The 22,554-nt window shown below is 43.8% G+C and overlaps 1 protein-coding gene across 2 annotated transcripts; it reads right to left on the bottom strand.

The window, feature by feature from the left end:
- Nucleotides 1-1,263: 1,263 nt before the first annotated feature.
- slc27a6 (solute carrier family 27 member 6) lies at nt 1,264-21,926 on the bottom strand. Of its 2 annotated transcripts, XM_047337643.1 has the most exons (11): nt 21,776-21,907; nt 20,719-21,298; nt 16,787-16,996; nt 16,523-16,681; nt 13,349-13,473; nt 11,788-11,982; nt 6,934-7,024; nt 6,614-6,812; nt 5,583-5,680; nt 5,180-5,310; nt 1,264-3,812 (listed from the first exon to the last, which is right to left on the bottom strand). In XM_047337643.1, the coding sequence occupies exons 2-11, from the start codon at nt 21,203-21,205 to the stop codon at nt 3,636-3,638; spliced, it is 1,872 nt and encodes a 623-aa protein (XP_047193599.1). In that variant the 5' UTR covers nt 21,206-21,298; nt 21,776-21,907; the 3' UTR covers nt 1,264-3,635. The 2 variants fall into 2 exon arrangements, with proteins under 2 accessions (XP_047193599.1, XP_047193601.1); XM_047337645.1 differs by lacking the exon at nt 20,719-21,298 and having other exon boundaries at nt 21,776-21,926.
- Between the last annotated feature and the right edge of the window lie 628 nt (nt 21,927-22,554).

Here is a 22,554-nt window from a genome sequence, read left to right as displayed (position 1 = left end):
CCACCACTTACGTGTCAGATGACGAAATGTTGCTCAAACTGAAAAACAGTCAGTTAATTTAGTGGAAATCAAAAATTCTATAATCAATATTCTTGCTCCTCAAGCCTGCCAATGTTCACAAACAGTCCGTCACTGCCTGTGACATCTGGCACCTGCTGGTTCCAAACTGGGGGGGGGGGGGGCGACCTCCACTAGGGGGCGCCAAAGCTCCATGGGGGTCGCAGAGCCCCCTTCATTTTAAGGGTGTAATCATTTTTATGAAAAAGAAAACTTTTTGCGCATTTAATCCGTGTATGTGACGGCAGCTCTTAGGCCGGTGCAGATAAGGTGTGCAGCCCAGCCAGAGGCCAGAGAGGAAACCACGCCCACAAGAGAGCAGACCCAAGGCAGAGGAGAGAAATGATCCAAGCCGAGGTCGGGCCCCTGGAACTTGGATCACAGGGAGCCTGGTCAAAGTGGGACCTGCCAAAGTGGAAGATCACGCTGGAGACTGGAGCCTCTCCGCATCTCTTTCCTGCTCCGATCAGTGTACGACACTCTTCCAACACCAACAAAGATGCACAGGTGGGGATTGAGGGGGGGGACCCCCTGTGCAAGTTATTTGGAGTGAGAGGCACAATGCTGCACCTACTGGCTGAACATGGCCAGGTGAGATACAGACGTCGTCATGACAACGTCTTCAGAGCACTGGCTGACATCTTGGAGCAGGGGAGACGGAAGAGAAGGTCAGATCCACGGGAAACCAGTTCAATCCATCAGGTTCATCAGAGAGGGGGAGAAGCCACCTTCTTCCAAGAAGACCCAGACGAGCCTCCTGCACGCGGCACAATCATGGGAGATGAGGGTGGACCTGAGAAGACGACTTCATTTTTCCCCGTGGTCAAACATCCCTGAGGGATGACATGGTCAAACGGTCGGAGGAGGCAAAAAAGATCATCCTGATTGAAGTGACGGGACCTGTGGGAAGACGGATGCGAGGAGGCCTGGGAGAGGAAAAAACGCCACGTATCAGGACCTGGTCCAAGAGTGTAGGGGGAAAAAAAGGGGTGGCAGGCCTGGTTATCCCCAGTGGGGAAGACGCTCACAGCCCTGGGAGTAGCGGGAAGAGAGAGGGAGGCAGCGGCGCGCAGGTTGGGGGAGGCAGCAGAAAGAGCCTCTTGCTGGCTCTGGAACAGGCGGGAGGAGCGGAGACGGCTGGCCATCACTGCCGACCCGCCAACTGGAGGATGTTGATGGTGCTTTAAACAAAATCAACATAGCTGATTTATTGAACAAACCAATATTTATTTCCTTGAACATTTTTGCACGCCATATCACTGGAGCTCATCTCCCCAATGCAGACTAAGAACGCGAAAACACTGTCAGAGACTGAATGACTGTGTGTGGTGATGACGACGAGAGAATATGCTAGAGTAGTGAGCATGAACAACTAAAACAAATGCATCAAACCTGAATACCCATTCTTACCATGTGTGAAGAAACATCAATTATCCTAGAAAAAAATAACACATTCTGAAGCTCTTGACAATTCACTCAAAATGCATTAAAAGAAAATGATAAGTGTTATGGCTTGAGCAAAAGAGACAAATGTAAATGTGTAAAACGAACAGTGTCCTAATGCTGTCTCTAGGCTCACTACGTGTCCATCACCTTATGAAAAACCAATGCTCTCATTGTACATTCACAGTGTGCAGAAAAAGGTCATTTTAAAGGAACCATATCATAATTATGCACCGTAAAAAAAGAAAAGAAATGATTTGTGTTTATCGCAGAAGATTTTCTCAGGCAAACTGCTCAGCGGTCAGTGAGCAGATAAACCCGACAGGTCGTCCCGGAAAGATGCAACAAGATGAAATCAAATGATTTTGTCATCAGTGCATTTTAGTACTGTCAGTTAAATATTGCGACACACTCAAAGCGAAGCCTATATGTGTGATAGGACGACGCACCTGAGGTGAAAGTCAGAATGATTCAAGTATCTCATGTTTCACGTCTGGCTCAGCTCGGTCACGTAACATGAACGACAGAAACCCGGTCCCGATTCAAACAGGATGGTTGAGCCTGAGCAGAGTCACAGAGTGAGGAACTGGTTTTAACAAAGCGTTAGCGCTATATATATATATATATATGTATATATCACATATTATAGCCCATGGCAAAATTCCCACTGTATTCTGTTTGTGTTGTTTTTTTAATAATAGGATAATTATAAGCTAATAGTTGTTACATTTTGGTAACAAAATGATATCAATAAATATCAGGATTTGCTTTTGTACTCCATCATGTACATTATGTCTATTATGTCTATTTATCGCTGTGTTTTTTCTGTGCACAAATACGTATGATTTCCTATCAAATCTCAAAATGAAAATGTATTCTGTTCATTTGCAGGATGTCCGTATCTGTTATGTTCGGCTGTGTCTCCATGGAACAAGTCCAAAAACTTCTGTTGAAGAAGAAAAGGATGTCCATCCATTATCTGTAGCGCTTTATCCTTTAGGGGTCGAGGGCGGGGGGCTGGAGCCAATCCCAGCTGACCCTGGGCGAGAGGCGGGGTTCACCCTGGACATGTCGCCAACATACAGAGACTGACAAACAATTAAGAGTCTCCAGTTAACCTGACCCCTGTGGAAGGGTGAACCTTCTGAATATTACTATTTACAACATAGCTCAGAACTCTGGGTTAGCAACAACAATATGTTTACTTGCTAAGATATTTCAAATGGAGGAAGTGAAAGAAGCTGTTGAGCAGGACAGTGCAAACAGTGAAGTAGGCAGTCAAATCCCAGCTCTCCCCTGAACCTGTTAATCCACTCTAAATGGGCAAATAAATATCTTATATGTTAATGGCTGTTTGAACAGTTAACGGTCATTTGTTCCTCTGTCTGTGTGTTAAGAAATTGAAGACTATGCCAGCAGTGTATGAATGTTGTGTGTGTGTGTGCCTTGCAACACAAAGCACTATGAGTGGTTAATAAGACTAGAAAAGCGCTATGAAAACAACACAGTCTGTTTTTTTTCATTTATAAATGAAATGAATTGATAAGGACATATTAAAACCCTGCTTCAGTAAAATGAGAACTAATCCCTTAATGTCAATCACTGTAGTCACTAGCTCAGATGTAATAAAGGCACTTTACTGTATTGTGAAGGTTTCAATGGATCATCTGCACGTGTCACGGACATTTTCAGTGGTGAAACCGAGAAACCTCATCTTCACATCTACCTCAACTTTCCAACAAAGGTTCCAATCACAGACGCTTTCATGAGATTATATGCACCATGCAAACTCCGACATATATTATATTCCATTCACTTTCTCTACGAACTCCTAATCCTAGTCCTGAATTGGCATCTTAATTGAAAAAGTAAGACCTTCTTAAGGTATGAATTAAAATTCATGTTGTTTTGTCAGTTTTTAACCCTTGAATAATATAAATATATACAGTAACTCACTATTGTTCATGTGTATACTGTCAACTGATCACAATCCTTTTATTCATTAATGTGACGTTGTATTTTCCTTCAAATCTCAGTCACTCCTCCGTTGATCTTCATGTTCATGTGGTTTCCACATTTATATCCTTTTTTCTTCACCGTTTGAAACCGTGTCATCATACCCACACACGTCAGCTCTAGAGCTTGCGCTCTCCAGCGAGGATGCTCTGATAGATGGAGTCTGTTAGAGGAATGTAGTTCTTCTGCTCGTAGTCCAACACATACAGAGGGTCTGAGACAGTCGAGGGGTTGAAGCCTCTCTGCACAAGATGGAACTTCTGCTGCTTGAAGGTGCTGGTCATTTCCATGATCTCCTGAGGGAAGAGAACCACAACAATCAGCAGGTTTCACACTTTCATTAGGTTCAAATGAATGCTTTTGGACTTTGGATCTTTAGTTGAGAACTGAAGTGATAAAATGTGCAATAGTTATTCATCACTGATGATTTTTGTTGTTATGTTTTCCATGTTGTATTTCATAGAATCTGAAAGTCTTTGGGTTTTGGACTTTTTGGTGACGTGAAAATATCAAACTGGCCGATAAGAAATGAAATATATAACTGAGAAAATAATCAATGTTGCAGCTCGAGAACCAGAGTTGCCAACCTCGGGGTAAGGAGTACCCAGCAGCAAGCGATTCGAAAGCTATACACGTTTAGTTAAAATCTGTTAATATTTCCTCACGGTCCGTTAGCTGTCGGTTCTGTGTGGGCTTAAAGAAATCAGTTTTCTTTGGTTCAGTCCAAGCTCCATAAATCAAAAACAAAAACAAATGGTGCGGACCGAACCACAAATCACTGTGTGCAGCTTGTTCAACATCACTCGTCAAACATACCTGAGATCGTGGGTTCACGGCCCGGTCAGAGCAGTAACATTACCACAACAAAGAGAGAGATGAGCTTTCTCCAGAATCACTTACTGCCCCTTTAATTAATCATGGGTGTCAATAGCACAATCGCTTTGCAATGCATCAAGATAGCAATACACCTGACCAGTGACCACACCTCATTTTAAGACCGACACGTCCTGTCACTATTAAATATACGTGTTGTGTTGGAAGATTTGAATCATTTCACACTGTACCATCATTTTAGTAAGAGTGTGTGTGTGTGTGTGTGTGTGTGTGTGTGTGTGTGTGTGTGTTCGTGTGTGTCCATCCAGTTGGCGTGAGCACCCCCATTCCCGTAACATTGCATATGGCATTTTGTAAAAAAATCGCAGGATTTTTCATGACGTCATGACCAAGTTCGCTGCAGATTTTGATCTATGACCCCACAGGGCTAACGGATGAGGACCTCTAAGCAGTTGACATTTAAGTGAAACTCCAGGGAATGACGGTCTGTGACGTGGTGAGACACACGACCTGTCCAATGGCCGAACTCTCACTTCTGTCAGACTTAGGGAGCTACTTTCAGTGCTACAGACGCTTTGAACGACTCAAACACTCAGGAGTCCTCAAGTGAGGAGGAACCTGGTCACTGCTTTCATGATGAACATTATCATCACATGATGATATGGATTTTTATTTTATTTTGGGGTGCTGGGAACAAATCAAAAATATATGATTTGTGTCTATCTTTGCTTGTGAACATTCACCACCAGAGCTCAGTGGTGCCAAAGGAAGTGCTGTTTTCAGTGTTTTGTCAATGTAAATTCCGGAACAAAATGAAAATGCTCATTACCTGAAGTCTGATGAAGCGTGGATGAGCGTACGCTGGGAGATCCCTCATCACGTGCTCAAACAGTTTCTTCCCATCAAACGAGAGACCGGGTCTTAATATCACGGCAGCCATTCCCGCTCTGCCCTCTTGTCCTGTGGACAACATGGTTTAATATGACATCTGTCATCACTGTCCAGCTCAGGGTCATTCATTATCAACAATAGTGCAACAGGAAGACCCTTTTTATTTGATAAATCAAAAAGTGAATGTATCAAATAAACTGGTCATATTTAGTATCTCAATATGACCCAACTTTGGTTTTTTCCAAATATCATCTGGCCAGTCATGATTACACTAAATACAGAGATAAAATATCTTGCTGTGGCAGTATCTAGATAGCTGAGGGGGACATTTTTAAACGTACCCGGTACTTCCACTCCATATACGTTGACTTCTTGCATAAAATCCACGAGCCCGAGGGTCTCTGTTACCTCTGTCGTTGCTACATTCTCACCCTTCCACCTGAAATCAGGAAGAAACGCAGGTTTCCGTCAAAGTGATTAATAGTGCGAGTGTTGCGTAATATTCAGGACATGGCTGTTTCAGACTAATCCAAGCTTCTAAGTTATAATTATTAATCACCAAGTCATCAATCATAACATCATCAGCTGTGAATATTTGTCTTTGTTTTGTAGTTATAATCCTTCAGAGTCCAGTCATGTAGATTTGGCAACCTATGTTAATAGATTTAGGAACAAATTGAATAATATCTGTGTGTGCTAACACTGAACTCATGAACTTTGCACCAGCTTCTGCTCATCCATGAGATCGACCTAGAGGAACACTGTGAATGTGTGCAGCTTATTGAATAGTTCATTTGAAGTGTTACCACTTTAGAATCCATTTATTTTTCCTGTCACAACCTCACTATGATGTCTGAGCAGAGGGTTTGTGTCATGTGAACTGTCTACAAATCACAGTCACGTTCAAATGGCACCGTGTTACTACTGTGTTACCAACAGTAAATGTGCTTTTCATGGTGCTCTGCTCCACCTACTGGCCACACTCGCAGGCTGCGGAGAGTTGGACTCAAGTAGCTTCTTCACATTTGTTTGTGCTAAAATCTTGTGTCCAGCAGTGACACACTGGAAACGAAATCATGACACAAATATTTGTATTATTAGTATAAAAAACAGATACGTGATACACACACCAGTTTGTATGTGTACTTTACAGTAGCTCTTTACTGTGGAGGAAACCTAAATAAAATTCCTCTTGGATGATATTTTTGCTTTTAAAAGTAAAAAAAGAAATGAACACAGAAATCACGCTGTCTCATGGTAAATGCCACGTCTTTCAAACACTGAGCCTCTGCTTCGTATCTGTCTGCTGACGGCGACGGGCTGAACAACATCAACGTCAGTTGTAGCTTCAGTAGAACATCTCGAACAGTACCTGAAGGTGTCACCAACTCTGTCCCTGAAGCAGATGAAGCCCTGCTGGTCTTCAGCCATCAGGTCGCCAGTGTTGAAGTAAGCGTCTCCCTTCACAAACACATTTCTCATCAGCTTCTTCTCCGTCAGCTGCTTGCTGCCAGCGTAGCCGAAGAAGGGGCTCATGGCGCCCACCTTGGACAGTAAAAGGCCCGTCTCACCTGGGAAGACGAATGGGACGGAGCATTTCACATCAGTAAAAATATGTTTTCACAGGACAACTTTCAAAGACAACGTCATCGGAAGAGAATTTGCAGAAAGGTTTAGAAGTCGCACTCATACCCTTTTCCACTCGCTGACAGAAACCATGCTGGTCTTTGACTGGTTCGTCTTTCTCCATGTCGTACTTCACCAGATCATACTTGAACAAGAGCTACACAAGTGGAGAGAACAGATTATTGAAAGGGGCAGTGGCATGGACGTCTAAACTCATGAATGGAACAATCACTCGCATACCAACTTGAGATTAAATATCAGACATTTTTCATAGGAGACATATAAACCTGTTGGAGCAGGAATAGAACATTAATGATGAATGCCCCGGAACTGGAAATTGAATGGGGCCTTTTTCAAAGTTATCAATCTCTTTCTAGTCGTATCTCTTTCTGGACTTATCTCTTTCTGGACTTATCCAGCACTCAAAGCGCTTACATCTAGGGCTTCTCTTTCACTCATGCATCTCATTCACATGGCCGTCCGGGTCATTTCGGGGTTCAGAGTCCTGTCCAAGGACCCAGGCGTGTGGATTGGACAACCCAGGAATCGAACCACCGACCCTCAGTTGAGTGGACAACCGTCTCTACCTCCTGAGCCTGTAATGATACTTGTATGTGTACTCTAGCTACACCTGGACCAGTCACATCAGTGACAACCCAGTGACATAGCTCACATCAAGCTCTTACAGTGGCGTCATAAAGTCATTTGTGTTTAAGTACATTCTTCTGCCCATTTCAGTGCATGACTTTTACTTTGAAGGGCTGCCACAACCAGGATGTGACTACTTCCTCCACCACTGTAGCTGCGGATGTCATTATCTAATGTTTTGTAAGTTGAATGATCTCCTGGTGATCCGTCTCCCTCTGGCTTGGAGCAACTGTTGATGTAAGTGTTGACAGTCACATTTGACTTGTTGACGGGGTCAATTGCGCTAATGCAGCTTAAAGGTTATGGAACGACAAGGGAAGGGACATTGAGACTCAGGAAGACCAAATGAAGAGAGAGTCTACAGGTCAGAAAATATCACTTTACAATAATCACCAAAAATGCTGCGACAATGTAAAAACAGCTTCTATAATAATACACAAATGAAAGCTTTTCGTACATAAACATTCCAACAACTGATTCTAAGAACAACTACAACTCTTAATCCTGTGTCCTGAAACCAAATGTTTGGTAACTTCCCTTTTGTAAGTTTGTGGGCCAGCAGGACAAATCTAATAATAGCAGAGCTGAGTTCAGAGATTAGAGCTAAATACACAAAGCCCCTCTTTTGTAACTTCTCTGATCAGAAGAAGCTCAGGTCTAAATCCTCCGACAGTCACTTCGCTGGTCGTCTTTCCTCACGGTCTCAACAGACTTACAACTTCAGGTTGACATTCGTTATCCAACATCTCTCCAAGTTCCAGCAGCATAATAATGTTACTGCCTGAGACAGTGTGTCAAACACAATGCGTAAAACATCTTAACATCGTATTTCTATTTATTGTTATGATGATAAAATAAGATAAGATAATCCTTTATCCGTCCCACACCGGGGACATTTGGGTGTTACAGCAGCAAAGCGGATATTTCTTATCGTGTTGTATTCTAACTGTTTCCATGAATTTGGAAGAGGATGTTATGGCATAATATGAACATCACTTCTATATTAGAGATGATGTCAGTTTCCTGCTGGGAGGGTGTGACGGGAAAGGTTCCTTGTGAAGAGCTTCAACCATCATTTAGTTTTCAAGTCAATAAGCTGTAACACGACGAGATGGGCCTGCTGGGCCGCAGTGAAGCAGATTAAGAATCAACATTGACATTGCGTTCATCCCTGGGGGCAGTTTATGATGAGTAAAAGAATGAAGCAACTGGTGGTAAAGATTCCATATCCGGATTCCGGCAGCGTCTTAAAAATTCAACGTGAATTCGACGTATTCTGGACCGTTTAGTTCAACAACCGTATTCGACACGACGTAGAAACATGGAGACTCACGCAGAGGTCGGGTCCACCTCATGTGACAATATTTGACTCATTCACAATTGATTATACATATATGAGCACGTAGTTATGGACAATATATTGAGTTTCTGTGAAAAAGTTCTCCCGAATATTACACACTGTAGCCTTAAGTATCACATTTGTTATTATTTTGCACATGTTGTACCATGATGCTATGCAAATGATCAAAACTAGACGTTGAATGTGTGAGGTTTATGCTGACTTTGTCTCAAAGACTGGATAAGAAGCAGGCTAGGTGGAGATATATATTCTGAATTGAGTTTCTATTTAGGTACCAGCCCCCTCCCGTGTGATGGAGGACACTTTCTAAATCCTGGATAGTAAATGACCTGACAGATCTTCTCTGAGCTGTAGACCCCCCCCCCCCCCCCCCCCCCCGTTCAACACAGTCATTTCGGGACTGTGCAGCTATTTACATCACATGCCACACACTGATGGAATGCCGGTGGGTGTGTTCTGGAACTGTGGACAAAGTCACGCTGTTTCCTTCTGTTTCCCATCTCTCCACTCACACAGTTTTGAAAGAAAGAATTTAAGATAATACAGCCAAGACTTCGATACCCACAATGCCTTGCACTTGCAGAGACAAGGCACAATAATGTATATGGCAACATTCAGACACAAGGAAATTCAAAGTGCTAGAGAGAATTTTTTTTCTAATCCTTTTAAAGTAGCATTATCCTTAAGGATTGGATTAGTCTTCAAAGTCTCCCTTGAATAACTTCACGTGATTCTTGTTCACTCAGATTCTCAATAACCAACTGACACTAACGAGTCCCTGTCTTCTAAATATCATTTGAACCACTTAAAGGAGACATATGATGCTTATTTAATGTTTGCCCCTTTCTTCTAGTGTGTTATATAGGTTTCTTTGTGTATGTGAAAGGTCTGAAGAGTTAAGAAGCAGAAGGTCTGCAGTAAGTGGACAGAGAACACTGCTCCTAGAATGGCTCGTCAGTCGTCCGACCGATGACATCACCATGTTACGCACGTGCATGAAGCATGTCTAGTCTGGCACGCCCCCCAACAAAGCCGGGTAAAGTGAGAGCGAGATAACTTCCTACATGCGCTGGAAGCAGTTAAACAATCACGACAGAGTGGGCCAGCCGGCTAATCAGAGCAGACTGGGCTTTATCAAGATAAGGAACCTGAATCGGAGCATAATACGTCTCCTTGATGCACAGTGCCACAAAGTCCCAGCCACGTCCTATCAAGTAGGATTTTCTATTCCATCAATGCAGCATTGACATCCAGTAAGACCAAAGCTGTTATATTTGTCCTAGTGAAGTTTGAACCTGACAGAGCAAACAGGACAAACAGCATTCATTGTCTGACAGTGGCCGTGTGCTCTGCTCTACATGGAAAGTTCCCTGACACTATTTCTGTTACGATTTGGTCCTGTACAAAAAATCGAATTGACAATATTTATGCATGCAGGTCCATGCTTTCTATATACACCGATACTCATAATACCAAATCTAAAACGCCATCGACATCCAACCGTCAGTTGTGAAAGTTAGTGAGTAAGTAAGTGGAAGTTACATTTACCCATTTCAGGCAGTGATGCAGCATTGCAGGACTATTTGAAGACTATGAGCCTCAAGTGTGGGCATTTTTCAGCCAAGGTGCAGTGATCTCTGAAAGATTGGGTGAGTTCTCGTTTGTTTGGGTTGTTCTTGGCTGATGTCACGCAGCGTTGCGCTGGCTTACTTGTGGCTTGCTTGTGGCCCAGTTTTGGAAAGCAGGAGCAGCCTGCCCACGTGCAATCATTCCACGGGGTCAAGGCAAAAATCTTTAAAGAGTAAAAACAAAAGTCACATCACGAAGTTCTGATTACCTGCAGTATTTGAGAACACAGCAAATCAGAAAGGGCCAAATCAGCAGCTGAAGAAGAAGCTGCCGATATCCCGCACCCCCCAGTGACCATGTCACAGACCATCTGCCAGGTTACACGACCACCAATGCTAAATGCTAAAATACTGATGATAGATCTGTGATAATAGATCACTTCTACTGTCACCATCACTTCAGCCCATTCAGTTTGCCGGCTGTTTTCTTTTTCCATCTGCAGCTTTTCTGCTGCTAATTCTACGAGAACACACACCGAGACCATGATCGAGATGAACTGTACTGTCTTTCTTCTTCCTAAATGTCTTCTACAATCAGTATAGGTTGTCTTACAGATAAGATTGAGGTCAACAGGCCTCATGCCAGAACAGTTTCCTATTCCTATCCTAAGTTTCTCCTACATGTGTTTGTACCGTGAGTTCTTAGGATCGGGCAAAATCACATTCATCAAACGCAGTAAATTGGTATCAGGTATCCAAAGTGCTTTACATCGAGGGACAACATAAAAAAGAGTAAAACAAACAATAAAATCAGACAGTTACATAAAAAGGAAAGTGTCACCGTTCTAAACATTTAAAGCCAATCCAAATAAAAACGTTTTAAGGTGCCAAGTCAGAGATTGAACGCAAGTCGGGATTTAAAGAAGAGTTCATTCACAAAAACGGCCTTAAAGAGTACAAAGAAGAACCATACGCGATTGAAATTCTGCTTTCACAGATCCAGAAAACAAAGTGTATATTTTAGCAGCGTCAGCAGGAGTTAAGTGACGGACTAAATCAGAGATGTTAATACAGTCACCTGTGAGTCGCACTGTCATTGAGATGAAGATGAAATCATCAAAAATTGCCTTTTTTTCCACCATTTTGATAACATACACAACTACTTCGTGGAGTAGAGTATTGTCCCTGTAATGTATCAGAGCGTGTAGAAAAAAACAGACTGTTCCCACCCTGCCAGCTTTCAAGGCTTCATTTACTTCCACTTGCTGCAGGACAGATGTGAATTTCTTCATTTCTGAGAAAGCCCCGTTTTCTATGACGTCTATGACGTCACCGAGCACTCACCCGGTAGAAGAAGTTGGAGCGGCCCACGGTTCCAATCTTGCCGATGTGGTTCATGAAACACAGGTTTCCCTCCGTGGAGCCGTACACCTCGCACATTTTAATGTTTCCAAAGCGACTCTGGAACTCCCGCCAGATGTCCTGTCGCATCCCGTTCCCAACTCCCATCCGCACCTTGTGAACTCGATCGACCTCCGTCTGATGGAGAGAGAAGGATGTCATGACGTCGGCAAAAAATACAGCTGTCAAAATGCAGCTGTAAATATGCTAATGAGGCCAGTATGTCAGGCAATCGTATGTCAGCTCATCCACTTTGAACTGTGGAAAATGTCCAGACAATACGCAGGAGATCGAGTCAGAATGATCATTCACCTGCAGAAAGTTTACAGTCATCATCATGCCTACTCGCTCCCTGTGGATTTCTGGAAGATTTTCCTGTTACATATTTTCCCATGGGCTCACTTGGACATACAGAAATTTTACAAGGGGGCTGGCTGGAAAAGGTACGGAAAGCTCTGAACTCTTGAGCAATATTTGTAGTCTCACATACAGTTTCTCAGGAAATCTTCAGTAAAATATCTTGACTTCAGTGCCTTTTATGTCTGAACGCATGTTTATTGTTTCTGTTGAATCGGGGTGAGAGGTTGTGGAGCTAAAGGGCCTTTAATAGGAAAAGTGATCAACAATGTGTGACTTATTTTGTTGTCCAGGAATTAAGATACATTGAAGGAGCGTTTTTCTAGTGTTTCTATGAGGTGCACACTAGTAGTTCATCCAGTACACGGGTTTGATTTCCTGTATTGGATGATTTTTATATGCTGCCATACTGTGACTTAGGTGTTTGGACCCCATTGTACATCAATCCATCCATTAGCTGTACCACCTCCTTCTCCTCAGCTTACCTTAGAAGTCACTTAAAGGGGCAGTAAGCCATTTTATGACATTATAAGAAATGTGCACCTGCTTTTGTTAACCACAATATGCAGTATGCTTTGTGTTAATCTCAATAATGTGCATCCTAAAGGGGAAAGACAGACTCCACCATTAACAATCAAAACTTCTATACAGAGATAATTAGACAATGCATATACATACATTGAATGGTTGCTGCAGGAACAAAGCCTTGAATAGCATCAGAGTTTAGGTTTGATTTCATTAAATGTTAAGAACTATGACTAACTGGCTATAGTATACTTTCAAAAGATCATCCATGGTCACTGAACGCCTGACAAACTGTGAATAATGAAAACACACACGCCGTAATTAGTACTCATGCTTGTGTGCGCACAGTGACCTGGTGAAAGGGTGCGGATGTGCTGTACGTGTCCACATCTCTCATTTTCAGTCGGGCAGCCTTCCTCCCACACAGACACGTGACAAAGGGAGAGGGGACAAAGAGGACTCTGAGTCCAGCCTCATAAGGGGCCAGCTCTGACATCACACTGAAACAAAGACCCTCATCTCTCTGCCACAGTTGTGTACAGTTAACTGAATGATTCACAAGTTGCAGTGTCAATGTCAATTTTAGTTGAAAGCAAAAGTTAAATAAAATGTAGAAGATCACCTTAGGCTGGTTACAGAGGTATCTGCAGAGTTCACCGATGTACTGGAAAACAGTCACGTCATGTTTTCTGCAGTCGTTCCAGAACTGGGAGGCTGAGAACTTCTTCTTCAAGATGCAGGTCGCGCCTGAAGCACAACGGTCAACAACGTCATTCGATTTCACAGTTTGGGATTTCATTTTCATATTCAACATTTTCAATAGCAGGTATATCTACTCCATATTTTATAGAGTAAAATTTTTATATCAATATAAACATGGAACATAACAGATAGAGGTAAGAGCACTTACCCAAACAGAAAACATGATGCCTTTTAAAAACTGAGCTAAACAGTGTGTCCTTCTTTTTGACCTATTTATCTTATCTATTGCAAAAAGCAAAGACGCGGTGTCTGCCAACCGATGCTATTTTGTTCACCTGCAGTCCTAATAGTTCATCTCAGTCCTACCAGGGCTTTCAACATGTCCAACAATAAAAAACAACCCTTTCCCCTGCTTCAATCTTTTTGTAACAATGTTGCAATGTTGGATAAACAGCCACAGTTATTCATGGACATAATGTACCAACCACCTGCTGAAAATCACAAGCTGGTTTGTTGGCCGGGTTGGCAATGTGCTTGTATGTTGAAGACTACACAGAAACTTTCAGAGTCGGTGAAACAACTTAAAATGAAAGGCTGGAGTTGATTTGAGTTATGTGTATTCTAAAAGAGTGATTGATTACTGTAGTTGTTCCTTCTTTCCAGGATGTAGAGTGTTGTAAATGAAAAAGCATCAGAGGGGCAATGCATCAATTGTGCGTGGTGTATATCGGCTTCTATATACAGGATACTCACTATACTGTATTTGACCCACCACACCTCAACATGATTGGAAAATCACATTAAAGATCTCCAACTTGTGATTCGCACCATTGCTTCATTGTAGAGCTGTGTAGCCCTCTTTGCCCAACTGTCACTCTCTATCTCACGTGACGGACAGTGACACATGACCATGTGACAGGCACAGGTTGCAATAATGCTGAAACTGAAAATTTGCAATTGAAAGTTACAAAGTTGTATTCAGGACAGCCCCAACAAAAATGTGTTTCAGAGGTCATGGCAAATATTTCCTGCCAGTGGCACATCCATGACTTGCATGACAAATCCATCTTTGGAAGAAATCTGTTTGATTTTTGCTAATTCTTAATAGCCTTGGACCCAGGTGAATTCTGGGAACTCATTTCATTTGCTCTGCCAGACTCGGTGTGGATGTCCTCCATTGGGAAGTGATTTCCCTCCGGCAGAAAACTTGCCGGCCCAATCACAACCGATTATCTGATAGTGGGCGGGGTTTATACCACGACGCAGAGGGAAGCGATTTTGCAAACAACCGAGATGGCTGCCGCTGATGAACGAGCATTTGACCAAAAGGACCTGATATTTTCCGTTTCTCCCACAAACACATCAACACAGGTTCACAGACGTGGTGGAATCATCATCACATCATCTCCTCTCTGCTCTGGGCTGTCGACATTTTCGCAGACGTCTGCGTAAGTTGGTGACGCCTCTTGGAAATTGAAAATGAACGGAGAGGTCCCAGACTAATATGCATTTGAGTATTAGTCCGACTACGCCGGGCTGAATTCAGAATGCTGAGTTAGCAAAATCCCCAGATGTCGACTGCGTCCTCAATCCATCTTGGGTGCGTTCACACGTGTATTTGGAGTTGTCCATTTGTGATCGGGTAACTGAGGATGGTTGTTAATACCTGGGTCCAAACAGGGTCTAAAGGCTGTATGTGACTATGTGTACAAGGTTTATTATATTTGTTATATAGCAACTGAAGCTGGCAGGTCACTGGCCGAAGGTTTGTGAGCACAGTCTGTCGTCAGGATGTTGGTCTTTGCCAGTGAGGGACATTGAACTGTCAACTTTTGTAGCAGTTGGAAGAGAAAGTTCAGAAACCAGGGCCTTTTCAACAGCACAGCTGATAAATAATCTTCACAATAGTCTCCAGTGTCCACTTCCTGCTCCAAAGCCTCATTAAGCTGCTAGTTGAAGTGAAAACCGCGGCTCCTCAAAGGGTTCCACTGGGGACAGTGGACTCTGTCAGCAGTCCGGACCACTTCACCAAATTGATAGTTTCAAACAAAAGAGGCATGAGGGACAGTACCCCTACTTTTAATTATTACATCATATACATGCTTGGCTGACCATATTCACAATGAACTACATTGTCATTTATTTAAAACAAATATGATAATTCTAGTCACATGAGCCTTTGTGGCACCAATGTGTCATGCAATTTATAAAACCAAGCATGGATACATCTGGTGAAAATATATGAACAAAGCATTTTATTCATGAGTTTAATCATAATTTAATATGTCACAAGCTGAAGGTAGGCTACAAGACAGGACAAATATTTGATCTCTGACAAACCATGACCACCGTCACCCCACATGAAGCTGTTTGCTCATAGATCAGGCCAAACTACGGCCCATGTGCTAACCGTGGCCCGTTGCCCTGTTTTAAGTGGCCCGGCGTGAATTTTAAAAAATGAAATGGAATACGGCCCCACTGCTTCCTCTTCCACCATTGGATTTAAGTCCTCATCCAGTTCTGGTCAAAGCTACGACATGCACTTGTCTTTAATGTGCAGTTGACTTTTTGGACCATCTCCACTCTCCTTTATCGCAGTATCAGACTTTTATTTGACTGACAAGATGAATTTTACCCAGCAACAATTCCCAGTCTAAAATATGTCATTTTATTTTGAATATATTATATCATTTTTTTCTCCACAACCATCTGGTGAACCCGAGAAATGATCAGCAGCGACAACATTGTGTAAGAGTGCGGTGACTGACACGGACGACGACCAACAGGCCTCAACTGAAGCTCAAATGATTCAGTGGCAAAAATGGTCTTAAAATGACAATAGCATCGTTTATCGCAATCATTTCTAAAAGACAATATGTCATCCAACCAAAAGTAGACAGGCCTATTCCTCGTTAGAATGTGTTTGCAGAAGATAAGGGACTGAGGGTGGACACGTACTGACAGATAATGACTCTCAGACCTGGGCCCAAGAACTAGGACACGAGATCTAGAAAATGGTTTGATTTCCTCTGACATGATAAAAGAACAGAGTGAAAGAAAGAACATAAAAGTAAGATTAGACTCTGAAGCCTACCCAGCTCTATGGTTCCTCCTATACCGATCAGGGAAGCTGCACTGTGGTACAGAGGCAGAGGGATGTACACCACGTCGTCCTCAGTCGCCCCAAAGGCCCAAAAGCCTGCTGCTGCCTTCAGACTCTGGAGGTGAGTGATCACTGCGGCCTTCGGGAGCCCTGTGGAAATCAAGACATGACACTGATTCATCTGATACCTTCTCTCAGGAGATGGACGTCATTGGTATCGTCGTCCTAAATGTTGGTTGGAAGAACCATGCGCACCAGTTGTTCCAGAGGTGAAGATGTACAGGGTGGGGGACTTGAGAGAGGTGGTGGCATGTAGCTCTGCTGGTACAGGCTGGTCGGAGGCGGCAGCGATCTCGTCCAGCAGAGTGTGCACCTGGGTGTGCTCACTGTGGCTCTTCATGGCCCACACCTGGATGTTGTCCTCCAGCAGGCTGCCCAGGATGTCATCCAGACAGTGCACCAGGTCTAGGAGATGGAGACACATGCATTGTTTTTCATTTGACTTCCTCCTCTTACTTCCCAGCCTGCCTTCCTCATATCTTCAAGTTTAATTGTAAGTGTGTGTGTGTGTGTGTGTGTGTGTGTGTGTGTGTGTGTGTGTGTGTCATAGTAAACAGGAAGCTAAGAATATATCAATTGGCATGTAATACTGTGTTTCATGGTGACTCTGCATGTAGCGACTGTGGTTATTTCAATAATGTGCAGGTGCAACTGTTTTCTCAGTAACTGACGATGTACTATCTAAAGGACACATTGTGTATTCTCAGATGCAACACAGAATCAACAAACCACAGGGGAGAAAAAAAGAGAACTAACGCAGCAGCATAATACTCCTTATTGTGAATCTTATGGCAGCACTGCCCTGCACACCGTCTCTCAGGGGTTACCCGAGCAACTGCAACGTGTCACCTGGGGAATAACTAAAATCACAGCTCCCAGAGGAATGACCACCATCACAAACCTGCAGGAGGATAATGAGGATGACTGGCCTGAATGGAAAACAAACAGGAACAGCAACCAGTTCTAATCATATTGAACATCAGACTGAAACGCTTTGTTTATTCTTCTACACTTTCAACACCGAAAGGAAAAGTACCTGACTGACCACAATGACTACGGCAAGGGTGCCAGTCCTTCGAGTGTTTAACCAACATGTGGTGTTTCCTCCTCTGGTAAAACTGTTTACATGGAGGCTTGTTGGAGTCTTTTGCCTTTTTTTGAGAATCTGCCTAATAGGGGGAAAAAAATTAAATTGCCAAACAGCACTCCAACCCTTTTCCTTTTCTAGACTCCTTGGTACTTCTTCGAGACTCGCCGTGGTCGGTGCTTCTGTATCTTTGAGCAGCCCTGGGTCACTTGCGAATCTGATTGGAGATCAGCTTCGATATTTGAGTCCATCGATTTAAATATATATCGTTTCAAACACGTGGTATCGGGAAAGTAAGTGTAGATACTTTCGACAACCCTCACACCAGTGCTTTGTTCCACGTTTAAGGCTGATCTGCAACTTCACTTTCTTGATCGCCAGCTAGTTATTTTGAGAAAAAAAGGGAACAACTCTTCTAGAGTCTGACTTCCAATAATTTCAAAATCATGAGCTAGTTTATGCAAGTTTATGCCCACAATTATCATAAAAAGAAAGCATTCAATACCAATACACTATTCTGTAGACAACAGTTCTAGTGATTCCATGAATCCGTCTCCTGTGGGACTGCGGTGGGAGTGAGGACAGTGTCCCTGACAAACATCATGCTTGTTCGGTTGAGCAGTGACGTCCTGTCATATGGCTGCAGCGCGGTGAATCCTGTTAACTGGAGCAACAGGGTTCTTGCAGTGGAACATGGAGGAAGCTAAATGTGATTCAACTAGATTTCACACGGCTGAATCTTCACAAAGTTCACTCCCACATTGAGCAATCAGTTGGATCCCTCACTGGAGCACCTTCAAATGTTTAGCATTTAAAAAAATAACATTATTTGCCTCTATAATGTTATTAAAGTGTTTTGAAAAGTCTCACAAATTGGAAAAGGTCCAAGTTAATTACCAGTACCTCAAAACTGTATTTGAAACTGTGTTGGACCAGGGAGTTGGTTTGATGAATTAGTTGACAACAGACACCAGAAACACTGTGAAGACATACTGCATGTCACCTTTCCACCACTGCTGCTTACTGCCACACGGAGTCTGTTATGGATTCTGGGAACATTGGTGCAACTCATCAAACCTTAACAAATAATTTCCACCATTTCGGAGCGGAACAATTGTAATTGCACGTCATTAACTGAGGCGTTGCACAATGAACAGTGGCAGCAAGATGGTGGACCACACTGTTTGCTTAAGAATATTTGGACTCGTATCACCTCCACCAAGGATGTCGTGTTGCCTCCCCTGTCCATCAGTTTGTATGTTTGTTTGTCAGCAAGCTCAGACGAAAACTACTGAACAGATTTCCACAAATGGGCCAAGACAGAACCCATTACATTTGGGTGCATTGGTACAGGTAATACTGGATATTGATGAAAAAACAAATCTGGCATATTGAGGGGACTGATATCTATGAGTGTGTGTAATTTGTTGTGGCTTGATTGAACTCATGGGGACTGTTGGGCCTCGGTGGAGGGACGCGCTCTGTGCTATTTAAGATATTGTGTCAGCAGACCACCATCCACTTTCCTTACTGTAGCCTTGTCTTCTTCATCCCCATAGAATAAGACCTGCCCTCAAAATGTCGTTATATTTTGCTTATCTTTGGTTGAAATGCTCCAAACAGTTCAAAATTGGGAGTGGCAACGGGAGCAAGGGACATTCCAAACTGGTGGAACAGGGGAAACAGAGGCTCAGACTCCCGGACTCGAGTACCAACCCACCAACCCGCGGATGAGACGCCACAGATCCGTTGAACCAGTGGCTCTTTTGTACACAGGGTAACATTATCAGCTGTGCTTCTCCTTGTATGTTCAGGGGCAGTTTTCACGGAGGAAACAACAACAAAGGAAGTTGTTGGAGAAATGAACTCACAATGGTCCCAAACGTCTACTACGTGATCTACTGATACAATGATTGATCCAATTTTTAGATTTATAAATGTGTACAAAAAAAGTTTGGGCACTCACAAATGGATTTTCCAATCCACACAAATATCAAGCAATGTGAACACACTCGCATGCCTCCAGCTAATATTAATACATATGAATATCTTATGGACTGATTTTTGACTTTGTGACTAACTTCACAGATGCTGTTTGTATATAACGTTATTATGTTTTTATTCAGTGACTAAAGGTCACTGTGGACACATGGGAGGTGTGGAACAGCAACATGATTCAACTCATCTAAACTGGTTAGTACTTGGCCGTTGACAGGTTTGGGGCTGATCCTCTGAAGTTTCTTGATCAACAGGTTACAGGTGGAATGTCCGTTACCACGGTGATTTACCTCAGTGAGAAGTGAGCCTGCTTCATGAACCCTAACCCCGGGGTTTCAATCTGAAGGTCTCCCGCTGACACCACACCCCGCTCCTTCTGACGCTGAGAGCTGACGGAGCTGACTCAGTCTGTCGGCTGGTGTCACTCACTGCCGCCATCAATGAGAAACAAAGTAGTTGACAACCACAGGACTGATGTCAGGCTATTCAACCAATGCTTTTTTTGGAGTTATTTGCTTCAAATCAGTGATGAAAATTATACATTCACGCAATTATTTGGTACTTTTACTCCTCTCATTCCGAAGGAAACTGTGAACCTTTAACTTCACTGCACCCATCTGACAGCTGGAGTGACTGTGTGGCCACAACCACACTCAGACTGAACCCCAACCTGCATGTGGCCGGACCGAGGGAGCCCGAGTCCCACGCAGAAAGGCCCGGGGTGTGTTTTTTCTAACCAGGATTCAAATCCACAATCTTCCTACTGAGGGCTGTAACATTTAAATGTTGCCAGAGCATTATTGTATCAATAATAATCAGACACGTCTCATATCCGCAGCCCAGTAAGTGAACAGTCAAGGACGTATCAGGGGACCTGAATGATGTCTGCATCAAGTGTGGCCAAGCAGCTTCTTGGTCCCAGATCATGAACACCATGTGTCATGTGTGTCATTACACAGTGAAATATTGCTGAATCTACCAAAGTCTAGTCCTCTGGTTGTCAGTAAGTGCGCCTGTGGAGAGTGACAGCCGGGGACTCTACCTGACCCCACGATCAGAGTTCTGGCCCCGCAGCAGTTGAAGCAGTGCAGCAGAGACCTGGACTTGATGTTGGTGTTGAGGAACGCCACCGAGCAGCCGACCTTCGCCAGGCCGAACCAGACGCACAGGAAGTCGGGCTCGTTGCTCATGAGCAGCGCGACGCAGTCCCCCTTCCGCAGCTGGACTCTGTCGAGGAAAACGCGTGCGAGCCTGTTGCTGCGCCGCTCCACGTCGCGGTACGTGTGGACGCGTCCCTCGAAGACGACGAACGGCTTGTCGGGGACGCGCCGCGCCTGCCGCTCGAACCGCTCCAGCACCGTGCACACGCCGCCCGTGAGCCTGGACAGCTCCAGCCTGAGCCCGCAGCGGACCACCCTCAGCAGGAAGAAGACGTCCCTCCAGAAGTACGGGAAGCAGAGCCTCTGCAAGACGTGAGCGGAGAAGACGCCCACGGCCAGAGCCGCCAGAGCCGAGAGCCACAGGGACATGATGGTGGTGGTTGTGTGTGATGTCTGCGGCTCCTCACCGCACACACACTGTCACACACTCACTGGGTGTCTCACACACTCTGCGGCCACATGCTGCAAGTAATAAACACACACACACACACACACACACACACACACACACACACACACACACACACACACACACTGTGACGACAGCCAACGACTGGTCCACAAACGTTGCGTCACAACTCTCGAGATGTTGCCGCCTTCAAAATAAAAGAGGATCGTTTTAATGGCGCGCGGAACTTTCTACAGTCTGTGGTAGCCAGAGAGCAGCAATGCTGACAACATTAAGTTGGATGAATTAACATCCGCCTCCGGATATTTTCACCTCCTTATGTTCACGTTGTTTTGTTTTATTCCGCAATTCGAATTCTAATATAATTCTATAGGAACTTCAATCACAACAGCTCGTTCACACAACAAGCGTCGCGGTTGGTGTGGTGGGTGGGTGAACGTCGACACAGCTGGTGGTCAACGGCGCCACGCGTCGAATTATCATTTCAGCCGCATGTTGTATAATATTGCAACGAGCGAGGGTGAACTGACCCAGCAGAGGAAAACATGTCTGCATCGTCGGTTGTGTCACGTGTTGTTTCATCCCTGACAGTGACGGAGAATCGATCGCCTCGCTGTGGAGAGTCGTTTTCATATAGATGCATTTCCTCATTATTTCACTCCCAGGAGACTCAGTATTCATATCTACGGAGGAGTATTAGGGCAGTTATAACAGAAAAAAACGTGAGGGAAGCTTTTTTGTTTATTTTTAACATTTCGAGAACAAAGTCGACATGTCGAGAATAAAGTTCAAATACTATATCGAGAATAAAGTCGAAAATGTGACCCGGAAGTACTACTCAGCAGCACCACACAACCGGATGTTGATGTTTTGCTAGCCGGTTTGCTAAGCTGACGCTAGCTGTTAACCAAGTTGTCAAGTTGCGATATTATTTTTATTGACAGGCTGAATCTGGAAGAAACGATGCGGTGACAACAGGTGTTTGCACATGAACGTCGACGTGTGTCCTGACACGATAACGTTCAATTGCAAACAACCGATGATGAATTTCGAGAGGCGTGCAGTTAGCGAAGCTAGCGCAGCTTTGCTAACTTTAGTTAACGTGGACGTGTGACAGCTGAACGGGAACCACAACACGACCGTTAAGGGCTAATTCGACTTTAATCTCGACATTTTGACTCGAAATGTTAAATACATGAATAAAAATGTTCCCCCTCGTGTTATCCTTATGCCCTAATACTCTTCCGTAAATCTCTCTGCTTCAGTCCGTCATTTATCTCCTGCTGACGCTGCCAGTATGCACTTCTAT

This window comes from Scophthalmus maximus, chromosome 2, assembly GCF_022379125.1.
Source record: "Scophthalmus maximus strain ysfricsl-2021 chromosome 2, ASM2237912v1, whole genome shotgun sequence".
NCBI lineage: Eukaryota > Metazoa > Chordata > Actinopteri > Pleuronectiformes > Scophthalmidae > Scophthalmus > Scophthalmus maximus.
The sequence above is the reverse complement of the archived record's forward strand: the minus strand, read 5'-3'. Positions and strand labels throughout refer to the sequence as shown.

What these genes read in the sequence shown, in the direction of transcription:
- slc27a6 (XM_047337643.1), bottom strand. Translation starts at nt 21,205, where the DNA reads ATGTCCCTGTGGCTCTCGGCTCTGGCGGCTCTGGCCGTGGGCGTCTTC. An exon ending in CTGTCAGCGAGTGGAAAAGG is followed by an intron (nt 6,813 to 6,933) that starts GTATGAGTGCGA and finishes TCGTCTTCCCAG; the next exon opens with GTGAGACGGGCCTTTTACTG. An exon ending in CACGCTTCATCAGACTTCAG is followed by an intron (nt 3,813 to 5,179) that starts GTAATGAGCATT and finishes CTCTTCCCTCAG; the next exon opens with GAGATCATGGAAATGACCAG.